Source organism: Thermobia domestica, chromosome 8 (genome assembly GCF_964235325.1).
Source record: "Thermobia domestica chromosome 8, izTheDome1.hap1.1, whole genome shotgun sequence".
NCBI lineage: Eukaryota > Metazoa > Arthropoda > Insecta > Zygentoma > Lepismatidae > Thermobia > Thermobia domestica.
In genome coordinates, this window is record NC_137461.1 from 139,889,189 (window position 1) to 139,902,077 (window position 12,889).

A 12,889-nucleotide genomic window follows, 5' to 3' on the forward strand; every position below is an offset into this window, starting at 1 on the left:
GCGACCGTTTATATATATATATATATATATATATATATATATATATATATATATATATATATATATATATATATATATATATATATATATATATCTTAAACTTCAAATTCCTAGACAAAATTTGCGACAATAAGGCTACCTAGTTATTAGAAAATAGACTTATTACTTTTAAACTCCCCCCCTCCGCTTCTATAGTTTATACAGCTTCTTTTGTTTTTTGGTGCTAGTTGATGTAGTTAGCATATCACATTAAACTGCACGTCTACGTCCACGTAGCTTGTGTTGGAAACATGTTTATTATTTCTTTTTTCAAACCAACCGACAACAGTTCTTTTGTTATTTAACATTCACTGTTATTGTATATTCTTTACAAATTTTCCCCGTTTTTTTGACATCCTCCTAAGTTTTGGTACAAATTTCGCAGCAATTGAAATTTTTATGATAGAATAGGCTTAAAAGTTGTAACAGAAGATGTCAAGATCAAGGGTGAAGATATATTGTGTTGTCATCTGCAGATTGGAAAATTGACTAATATACTCATCCCTAAGTATTGTGGACCTCAATTTAACGGATATTGGAAGCAACGAGCAAGTCGATTCAGTTTGAAAGTACTGATTTTAAACTAGAAATGTTATATATTGAATAAAAAATGTGTATATTTATACTGTACATGTATCTTACATTGTCAAATTGAATAGTTTGCCTGTAGCCTATTATTCATTTTTCTTTTGCAACGCAATGGTGGATATTAGCCACTGTAACATCGGACAACTATTACCGCAATTTTAATCTTGAAACGATGGATGAGAGTGTTCTCAATTCTGATTGGTTTCCTTCTATATCATCATCATAGGTATTCTGTTATTATTGACAGCTCACTTGCAGCAAACTGATGAGCGTCCATGCATTATGGTTCTCAGCTAACCTATCGCCTTGACATAGTAATTTTCTGGTTTCATCATCTCCCCTCTTTAGCCTCCCTTCTTTCCTTGCCACTGTACATTCTAGCACATCCCTCATGATATAGTTTCTTCTCAGCCAATATCCCAACCAAATTCTCTTTCTTTCTTTAATTATAAAAATAGTAATTTTCTTTCCTACTATTTATCTTCCGTTCAATGCACCTAATTTTCTCCATTCTTCTCCACATCAACATTTCGGAAGACTAGAGTCCTTCTTTTAAATCGTTATGTCTATGCTTCTGCCCCACATAAGTACAATATTCCATACGAAGTATTTTATGTACTCCTTCGTGGATATATGGTTACCGTACGCGTCTTTGGGTTTCATTCCCAGTGAGAGCTCATATGGTTTGGTCCCACCTTTAGGTGAGGGTTCATGTCTCATAAAGCCTCGTTACTGAACAGGACACTAATTTACAAATCAGCCAACGAAATATTTTTTGAATTGTTTTCTTAACCTTATTCAAGAATGCCCAAAATAGGCTTTTCTTCTACCTGAATGCTTCAATAATAGGTTACCACTATAAAATAGGCAGCAGCTAGGGAATAGAAAGTTCAGCACCTACTTTCCTGAACGAACGCCCATGAGTAATTCAGTAATTGTAATTGTATCTGCTTTGAAACTGTTCGTTATGTTTTATTGAAGCTTACAAAGACCAATAAGTATCTCTTGTTTAATCAAGTCTGTTAACTTAAAGAGTCAGATAAATCTTATCCATAAGATGATAGACGCCCATTATCATGTGTACTTTTTATTATTATTATTTTCTTTAATTTTTGTGTTTGCGAACTGCAAACTTTCCCACAATATATTATAAAGTGCTCCAAGTGTTCAAGTGTCTAAAGTATTACGTAAATGATAGTTTTGCGTGATGAGCTTATATTCTTTAAACAAAAAAAGTAAACATTACTTTTACAATTTAAGAAAAAAACATCCTAAAAAGTACTTGTTAAATCATTTAGTAAAAGTCAATTTTAGCTTAAAATTTTTGGTGTCGTATTTGGAATATTGGTATTATGATAATAAGAAAACAATTAAGGAGTGCACAAAATTTAAAATGGTTTGATTTTACTCATCAGTAATAGAAATATTTATCGCAAAGAGAAGGGGGAGATGTTGGGTGGTACTTCTTAATGAAAAAACATAGTACATCTTGATAATGTATACCTTTTATTAATTATCTTATATTCTCGTGTGAAGGTCATTATGTGGATGTGTAATGGAAATTTTATTGCTTATTCATTAATTACAAGTAGATCAATTTGTCTGTTTGTTGAAGTTTAGCGTCCATCGTCATGAATTTAATGTATTCCCACCGGAAATCAAATCCAAAAATACATGCACTAAAGGCGCACGTGCTAATCAGCAGGAAAGGCTATAAAGACTAATTGTATTGATCTGTGCAGAAAGGACTCTTTCCAAAATTTTGAACGATGAATAACCACAATGATTGTTTCGTCAATATGTTAAAATCGGCGTCAAATGTGACTGCCGAAGCCGAAAAATCGACAGCTTGTGTTTGAGTAATTAGTGTCTATCCAGAAAGTCAATCTTCATAAATTTCAGGGAAGCTTCGAGTGCACCAGGTGCCATTCAATTTATACAGCCTGGAATGTGATGGAAAATACAGACAAACTTTAAGTTCAAATAGGGTATACATTGGAAAGACTATTGTAATGATAATGATTTAGTTAGGAAATTTCTATGTGAAACTTCATAAATGATAACTGCAAGGTTCTACCTGGTATTCAGAAGGAAGAAGAATACACGACACGAATATGGAATCTATATGATTAGAAAATGAGGTTGAACTAAATACAAAATAAAGACAAATGGGTGTTTTGGATGTTTTATTTTGGATTGATATTTAGTGTCCCTTTCAGCATTGAGGCTATATGAGACGTGAACCTACAGCTTAATGTGAGATGAAAACCATATGAGCTCCTATCAGGAATTGAACCTGGATCTGCCGCACCAAGAAGCTAAACATATAGTCATGAAGGAGCTCTTGAAAACAGGTTCCGTTTCACATTGTGGAAGTACGATAGGTTTCCCAACAATGGATATCCAATATAGAAATCGGAAGATCTTAGGACAGAGCATCCATATTATTTTTACTCTGACATCTATTGACAGGCGAACGGATGACAGTATTAGCCTGTAAGACTCCCCTTACTTACTCATGTATAGCTTGGAAGTGAAACTTAAATTTCGCTATAGCGGAAAAATCATCCTTCATTAATTTTTTAAAGGAAATTTTGATTATAAATACAGACTGCACTTACTTCCGGTAACAGGTTTGTTAATTCTAATCTCGAAATTTGGTGGCGAATAATCAGAAACTAAAAGCCCCACTTGGCCAAATTTGAAATATTAGTAGATCTTAACAAGCTTAATATATGTGTAAAATGTCGTGGTGTGGAGGCACTTGGTTATTTGTCATTTTGAGTTATTGGCGATCAAACTTGAGGTTTGGACTCAAGTAAGTTCAAACCCCAACTTTGATTACAAATAACTTGAGGCCCAAACATCTGAGCAACATAGTATTTCATTTGCATAATAAACTCATGAAGAGTTACCACCATGCCAAATTTAGCCATGGTTGGATGAGTACTATCAATGGTTTTTAGTGAAATTTCTTGACTTCACCGACTTAAAAAAAAAACAACGTCATGGCCAATGATTTGGAAACTTAAGATCTGTACATCAAAATATCTCACACTATACTTGGATACGTAAAAGCCTCGTCAACTTTTATCACCATACCAATCTTGGGGAAGATCGGATGAGTTATAGTGATCATGATTTTATTCAAATTTCATTTCACTAAACCAAACCTAAATTTGGAAGTCAATAGCTTTCAAGAATGAATGGTATGTATACCATAATATTTCATGACTGTACTAATCTACACAAAATCTATTTCCATACTAAATTTGGTCAAGAACAGATTAACATTGTCGATAGTATAGAACACATAATGAGTTTTACTAAATTAAACCCCAACTATAATGGCCAATAACTCTGGTACTAAAGGTCTGCACATTAAAATGTGTACTAAGCTCGTGAAGTTCTATGACTATCCAAATTTTGGTCAAGATCGGATGACTTCCATCCATCTTGTATGATATTTAGTGTCCTCCTGATATTGTTTTCTTTAAAAGAAAAAATCAAATGAAGGACAAGAATGTTCCTAGTGAAAATGAAGTAGCATTTTTTGTTTCATTATCAAAAAAGAAACATATGTTACTTTAATTTATAGTATTTTTTCTGACCGCAATGACACTAATGAAATTACGCTAGAAGGGAATGTAACTTTATTGTATTATTGTAGTCACATTGCATCGTAATTATGAGCGTTAACCCCATTATATTGACTGCAATAGTTACACTGACAACTGTATAGTCATACCAATACCAAGCAACAAGAAAAAAAGTAGATATGGAGTTAAAGCAGCACTTAACCTAAGAAAGATTTCATTCACTGTTGTTTTGTCTTTCAGAATTTTATCATTTTATGAGAACGAAGAGTATACAAGTTACATAGGTGTATGAACGTTCTTAAATGAGTGAGAATTTGGGTTAATATTTTTAATTTTTTTTTTCAACAAACCAAATATCTACAAAGCAATATTCAAATAATATTAAATACATAACAGCAATGATTAGCTTAATACTATATCATGAATATAATTTACAGTGAGCTTGTAATTTTGCTTCATTTATGTTTGCAAAGATGATGCCATTTGTTAATTAGTAAGAGCAAACAAGAAATGTAGATTGGTTAGGTTACCTCAGATCCCCTTTCAGCACCATGAGAAATGGATCTACAACTTAATGTGGAATCTGAACCAATCAAAATTGTGTTTCCCGCGTGTGTACGCTATCCACATAGCCACAAGGGACATTCAAAATTCCCCCGAGAAAAAAGTCAATTCATTCGAATATTTTTTGCTTTACTAGTAAAATGTACTGTTGATAAAATCTTTTCCATATTTCAATTGGAAGCAACGGCGTAATCATTTGATCCATTGAGTTGGAACAACTTTAATGTGTAGCCCGGTTTTATAATATTTTTTTCATCTGTCAATATTTTACCTGGTGTACTTGTCTCTCAAAATAAGTAGATTACTAAAATTGTATATATTGAAAAAAAACTACAGTGTAATATAGTTTGCCGAATTTTAATCGCCAATAAGTGCAACTATTGGTCAAAGAGAGAGAGAGAGAGAGAGAGAGAGAGGGGGGGGGCATCGAAAGAAATAACCAGATCTAAAAGGTACTAAATCTTGATTTAAAAAGTAAAAGAAATTACAAGTTTATTAGATTCACAAGTACCTGTAGTAAGTCTCCATGTCGACAGCAAGGTGGAAAGGATTGCAGCAAGCGTCGATAAAAATCTAAGAAATACGAAATCTAAGAATAAAAATCTAAGTGGAATGTTGTTGTGACCGCCTAAAGTTTGTAAAACTAACGTAAGTGCAAAACCAGTGGATATTGTTGTAATACAAGTGTATATCCTAACAACTGATCATGATGACAATGAAGTAGAAGTAATATGTGACAAAATTAGTGATATATTGCATTAGGAGAGAAGATGTAAGGTTAACGCCATAGTAAGGGAAGGCTTCAACAGAGGGTGGGAGAAGGATTTGAGAATAAGATAGTGGAATCATTTGAACTAGATACAAAGAACACATGGTACCAGATGTTGGTCAACTTCTATAGGCAACATATTTGGTAATGACACATAAGTGGTTTAAGAAAAGAAAAACGAAGTTGTACAAGTGGAAAAGTCCAAGAGATTAAAGACGCTACCAAATCGATTATATCCTCGTCAAGTAACGTTTCAGGAATAGTGTACGGGACGCTAAGACACTACTGGGAGTGGACATGGACTCTTTTCGCAATCCCTTAGTGGCGAAAGTAGAAACATGGTTAAAGTCAATCAAGAAAATTGGAAAGAGAAATCGAAAATGGAATTTAAAACGACAACGAAATACAGTATTGTCAGTAATATGAAATAAGATATAGAAGAACAATTCTGTTAAATAGATGATAGGATAGCAGCGTGCAAGAAAACTGGGGAAGAGTTGAGCGGATTTTGCTAGATACACTTAGTAACGACATTGGAAAGATGGAAAGAGTACCAAGAAAACGATGGATAACTAAAGAGATGCTTAAGAAGATGAAGAAACGTGGAAGGGTGAAAATCACGGAATCAAAGAATACAATAGGTTGAATAATGAATCGAGAAGAGAAACTGATAGAGGTAGAGAGAAGTATATGGGAGCAGTATGTCAAGAAATAATGGAACTTATGCGCCGTAGCAGATATGATCTGATGTGTTAGAAAGCACAGGAGTTGGGTGGAAGAATAACCAAAGTATATGCGCTATTGGAATCGAAGATCAACAAGGTCACTTAATCACTGATCATCATAGAATCCTTAGGATCTGGAAAGCATACATAATTATCTATATTATTATTATTATTATTATTATTATTATTATTATTATTATTATTATTATTATTATTATTATTATTATTAGAAAAACCGCCAAGATATATAATAATCGAAATAGAAAAAGAAGTGGACGAAGAAAACAAAGTGAAGTAGTACAATGTAGACCCAATATTCTGAAAAGTGAAGTAGTACAAAATATCAAAGACATGAAAAGGAAGAAAGCCACTGGAGACGACGAAATAACAGCGGATTTGGTCAAGGGATTAGGAGACATTGCAATGAAAATATTGATTTCCCTTATTAACAAGATCTACATCCTATGTACTTGAGTGGAGAATGGCCAATGGATTTTCTAAATGTTACAATGATTGCATTACCTAAGTAAAAGTAAGCAAAGAAGTGCAGTGCTCACAGAACTATTAGCCTTATTTCCTACGGTAAAAAGATTATTGTGCGCTTATTCAATAAGCAGTTGTAAAGTAAGATAGAAGAGGTATTGGAGGAAGATCAATTTGGATTCCGAAAAGGAAAAGGCACCCACCAGAGATGCTATTAGGTTGATGATGTTTAAATCAGAACGAGTTCTCAACATAAAGGAAGAGCTATGTTTGTGCTTCATCGAGGGGCAAAAATCTTTCTATTGTGTCAATAGGACCAAACTTCTCAAAATACAAGTACTTAAGGAATTCAGAATCAACTGGAGAGACCATCGATGGAATCTGTGCACAGGACAAAGAGTGAAGTGGCACCTGAACCAAGGAGAAACAGTGTGGAGACTTAAAGAGAAGTCAAACAAGACAGTCAGTCAAGTTATATCAGGAATTGCAACGTTTACAGTGAATGCCTAATGAAGGAAGTATTAACAGAAGTTGAAGACTTCAAAATTGTTTCTTCATCATCAACAAGGTGAGGAATGAGGACGATACGATTATTAGAGCTAGAACCAAGGAAGGACTACAGAAAATGAACATAACAGTTGACATTGGGAAACAATATGTAATGGAAATCAACATCGAAAAGTCGAAAGTCATGAGAATATCCTGTAGAAACATTGTCTAAGGATCAGATTAGAATAAAGAGAGCTTGAAGACGTCGATCATTTCAAATATTTGGAAAGTATTTTGACAAGAGATTTACTGCATCAAAGATAGGTCAAGAATTGCTGTAGCAAGAAAGGCATTCAACAAAAAAAGATCATTCCTAGCTAGTGGGCTTAACATTGAACTAAGGAAGAGGCTTCTAAAATGGATATGGAGCAGGGATTGTATGGCTCAGAGACTTGGACATTACGTAAGTTAGAGAGGAAATATTTAGAGAGCTTTGAAATGTGGTGTTGGAAGAAGATAGAGAAGATAAAATGTACAGAGAAAGTAAAAAATGAAGTTTAAAACGAGTAGGAGAGAAGAGGATACTCTAATCCAGCATCTTTCACAGAAAGGCCAACTGGATTGGACATATGTTGCTGATAAATTTCCTTCTTCACACCACTACAGCGGGTAAGATGGAAAGAAAAAATAAACGAAACTTTTCAGTTTAACACCCACGATTATGCTAAGACTAAGGCAAGTGAATGATGATGGAAGAATTAGGGGAATGAGAGTGAGAGAAGAAACGGGAGTATGCCGAGAAAACTAACGGACACGATGTTGTCCACCACAAATTTACTTGGCGGAGGATCGAACCAGGGATCCCACGCACCAGAGGTAAGCCCTCTATCATTGAGTCACTGCGTCCCCAGATCGAAGAAAAGCGAAGAGTAGGATGAGGTACTTATGAATGACTTTGAATATATATATTGGGAGTTAAGGGAAGAAGCTGAAGATCGAGAAATGTGGAAAAAAACATTTCCAAACATTAATCTAAAGCGGAAAAGTTCCTATTAGTCTCAGGAATACCAACAGGAGTGAACTTAATAATAATAAGCTCATCGTACTTACCTGGCGATCTTTCTTGTTATTGAAGATGTATATGTCGATAAGCCTGCTACTTTGGACAAAAAAAGAACCCTAGATTACTTCGCTGGTTTGCCGGCTTACATTTGCCATATTTCAGGTAGAGCCGACTGAAATTCATAAATGCCAATTTTCGAACGCTCTTTTCATATATAAAAGTCATTAATACATTTTTTTTTTTTTACTCGAGTAGCTTATGCAATAATAAGCTCTACACTTTGTATTGCTCCTTGTGTTCCGATATCATTTTTGAGCCCAAATTAAACCTTTAAAAATATGTTATGCTCTAGTTTTCCTCCCATTCTTTGATAGATAACCCTGCACACAAGCTTCGACATCTGATAGTAAACATATTTTCCTATTGCCTTCATCTTTTCACTTTTCCTTTCTCTTTGGAATTTAAATTACGACACTCTCCTCAAAGTCTTTTGGCACTCCTCCGACTATACGAGTTTCATTTAGTAATTTAAAGAATTCTATTGTGTTTGTAAAGAAAAATGGTGTTGACATGTTTTATAGTTTACTGATGCTACAGTCGCTGGATTATCCAGTTTAAATTATTAGTTCTTGGTTCAATTATATCACTGCACTATATTCTTTCGATTTACTGCTAATTATCTAGTTAATTAATTTTACTTTTCTCTCTGTTTCTTTGCAGAGCTTTGCATATGAAGGAACATCCTGATTACAAGTACAGACCAAGACGGAAACCAAAGTCCATGATGAAAAAGGATCCTAAATATCCATTTTCCTTGCCGCTAATATCTCCAAATATGGATCCATTGCATGGAGTGCCACGATCTCTAATACCTCCCATGCCAGCACCTCCTTTGTTAGCCTCTGACTTAGATAAGATGAGGGATTTTCCAAGGTCACTTTTCCATCCATTTCCATATCCTTTATATCCTCGACTGGATCCAGCAACATTGGTAAAGTTAAGTGAAGAGAAGTTACGAGAAGACCTTGGATCTGCTGCAGCTGTCGCCGCTGCTGCTGGATCTCCTACTTCACCATCAACGTCATCGCCAAGCGCCGCTGCAGCTGCCGCTAAAGTCACGTCGTCTCCTGATCTTTCCGCCCTTTACAGCAATTCACTCTATTCATCGAGTTTAATGTCAGGATTAGCAGCACATCCTTATTCTAGTTTGGCGGGGCCTTGTGTTGTTCCGTGTGGTTGTGGACCAGGATTTAGCTCCTCTCAAGACATTAAGAGACCAGTTGCTTATGTTTTGGTGAAACCTGATGAGCATTACGCAGGTCATAGTTCTTCAGGAAGTTCATTATCGTCCACACATGTGATATGAAGACCACTTCCGGTTCTCCCGTCGGTAAGGGAGAACCAGGTGTTGTCAGGAAGATCAAGTTTAAGTGGCTGGTGGGATGACGTTAGGGAATCGAATTCCGAAAGACCTTCTTCTGCACCAGAAGTACCCCTCAGTTTGTCATCATCGAGTGATGGAGTTCAGTGAAATGGTATGTGATAGACCTTTACAGTGGAGAAAACATGTTCTTTTATTAACGAAAAAAGGCCTAGCTCTTATTGCAATTTATACTTGAAATAATGATGTGTTGTATAAATACAATAGATTTATCAATCGAGTAAACGATTCGAGATATTTAATTTCAATTTTGCAATTGAGCTGGCACGTTGTGTTGATAGAATTGTTGCCAATGTGCACCACATTAAATTATGTGCCAAATATACAACTCAGTTGTAATTATATAATGACTTTACCTACTTTACTTAAAATAATTACAATATTTAACGACATATCGTTGGCAATTGCTTAATTCATGACTTAGTACGCAATCTTATGTACAAATGAATTAAATGAATAACCACTGCAATGAAGAAACAACAAGAACCATATCTATATTAATGAAATCTAAATGACAGTACTTAATGCAATGATAAGTTAAATCAACTTTTTTAAAGCTGGTACACTAAGTAAATTTCAATTTTGAGATTTTTTTTCATTAATCTACAACTTAAGATAGCTGGACATGTAAAACAAGTTATTTCCTTTGAAATATCGAAAATCATTGTATTCTTAACATGGTATCTTACAAGCATTGTCATATTGAGTTAAAATTTGAGCCTCAGTGATAGCTTAAAACGTTCAATAACTAGATCTCCAAGTCTGAGAAGAAATCTTGAATCAAATTGATCCATTTTACTCATTTCTCGGGAATTACTCTTGCACTGTGAGTTCAACGCGTTATGAGCAGGTTTGTAAATCTTGCACTATGTGAAGCACTTAAAAATCATGATTTAACTAAAGTTCTTGATACTGTCAAGTTCCCTCTGTGTCCATCTGCATTTAAATTCCAAGCTTTTACTATTAATTCCTAAGCAGTTACTGTCACTTTACCAAACGAAAATTATTTTTGGTTAGGACTAACGTTAAATAGAAATTTACAGTACTACTGGCAAAATTTACAGTAAACAGAAAATGATAGAAGATCATATTTATGGCAAATATTTAGCAATAACGACGCCATCTTTAATTTCTTGGGAGAGGGACGTGAAGGAGCAGATACATTTTCAGAGACAGTTGTTTTAATCTCTCCGAAAATCATAGTTTTACATTATTTGCCATATCATAAAACACAACATGTCTTTGGAAGGCAGTTGGGAGGAAGACTTTAGTAGCTGGGGCAACCGCCCCTTGCCCCCTCTAGAGTCATTACTGATATCTATGCTGAGGTCTTACGGTCAACAAGTGAAAGAAAAACTGCAAACAAGCTTTATAACATTCATGAGAAAATGGTAAAAACTTATATAAGAAATAGAAAACAGTAAAATAAATAAATAAATAAAATAAAATTTATTAGGTGGCAACAAAAGGTAGTGGTATTGTAATATAGTTTTAATCATAATATTTTACAGTTCTCTGGAGTATTTCTTCCTCACAGTCATAAGATTAGACGGTTGGATCCCACGTTAAAGTGTAAGCTTACTTCTCGAATAGCCTTCGGTGCTGACAGGGACGTTAAATGCCTATCAGTATACCTAACACTTTTTTTGAAAGGTTTAGCGGTATCGAAAGTCACGTCATTGAACAAATGCAACAATATTTCCATATTTTGTAATACGGGAAGTGGAAATAAAGAAATGTAGTACATTAGCTGAAACTACTTAATCTGACCATTAAACAAGTCGGTCATACCTGATGTGTGTAGTGCGCAATTATTAAACTAAATTTTGGTGAATATAAAGGAGTTTCTCCTGTCAGCCCCTTTTAATCATAGGTTCTGGATAAGTTACTATTTTTGCCAACAATGAAACTTCTCTGAAAAAAATGTTTCAGGAGACACTACTGTTTGATGGGAAAAGCGGCTTAAGTTTGGAGGCCTAAATAATAGCTGCAAGTTGATAACTCATTTTTCTATATGTTTTAAACATTTCTTCGTTACGAAATATTAGCGATCAACCAAAAATTATGAAGCAATCGTCGCATTATCCATCCGTGTTACTTATAGAGAATTTCAGGAAAATTCTGACTTTAAATATGAGTGAAGTAAGTACCGTATTTGCTGGTGCATTAAACGAACTTCTTTATGAATAAGTTCAAAAAATGGGTGCGTTTCACACTCCGTTACAGTTATTTGTATTAGTTCAATGTCAATAAGTTTTCCCGATTATTCTGTGTTGTTTAATGTCTTTCTTGCTTCTTTACGATGTGTACAACAGCATTCTAGTTACGTAACTCAGTACGTGCAGTAACTCAGTAAATACAGTTAGGATGCAATCGCTGTTATTGTTGTAGTGTGTATGTTTTTCTCTGAACGGACATGCACTATATACAACCTCTGACACGAGCAATTCTACAGTTACTTAAGCACTGGTAATTCTACACATATCTCTTGCTAAAATATCACTTTATTTTTTTTAAAAAAAAAGCTTTATAATATGGAGTGAAAGTATTTTTTATTCGAAATTGAATACAAAAAATGAAGTGCGCTTTACAGTCAGCAAATACGATAATACAGAATGAATTTTTTACTCTAGTGGCTCCTGACGATACCTCTGTTATCTGTAAAAGTCTTTACCTTCAGAAATATTTCCTATATTTGGATATTTAAATTAATTTATGAACATTTTAAGCATAATAAACTTACATATGGAGGATATTTTCTGACTACGATTTTACTATTGTCATAAAGTTGGAGATAACAAACTCTGACTTTCATTATTACGTACTTCGAAGCCTTAAGTATGATCTACGTATCAAATCCAGAAAACATAGACAATTTTTGATACAGATTCAAAAAGACCTCATAAACATCACACTCCCAATATATATCAGTTCTATGAACACAAAATTCAAGTTCTTCAAAAAATTCTACAGTAAAATATACTGAACTGGCCTTTCACTTAACTCGATCGCACGTGTATGTCTATGAAAAGCATTAACACAATCGGTTGGACTATAACGTTCCATATAGAGGGCACGGAGACTCATTAGTACGGTTCTCACCTCTGCAAAGGATCCCTGGTATGATGC

The 12,889-nt window shown here is 34.4% G+C and overlaps 1 protein-coding gene across 1 annotated transcript in view; it reads left to right on the forward strand.

Moving 5' to 3' along the window:
* LOC145693244 (transcription factor SOX-14-like) overlaps positions 1–12,271 on the forward strand; it is a 110,198-nt gene extending 97,927 nt beyond the window's left edge. Inside the window, exon 2 of the mRNA XM_081769051.1 lies at positions 9,040–12,271. Within this exon, the coding sequence (XP_081625177.1) occupies positions 9,040–9,685 (646 nt within the window). The 3' untranslated portion in view covers positions 9,686–12,271. The remainder of the gene's footprint in view (positions 1–9,039) is intronic.
* Positions 12,272–12,889: the final 618 nt, after the last annotated feature.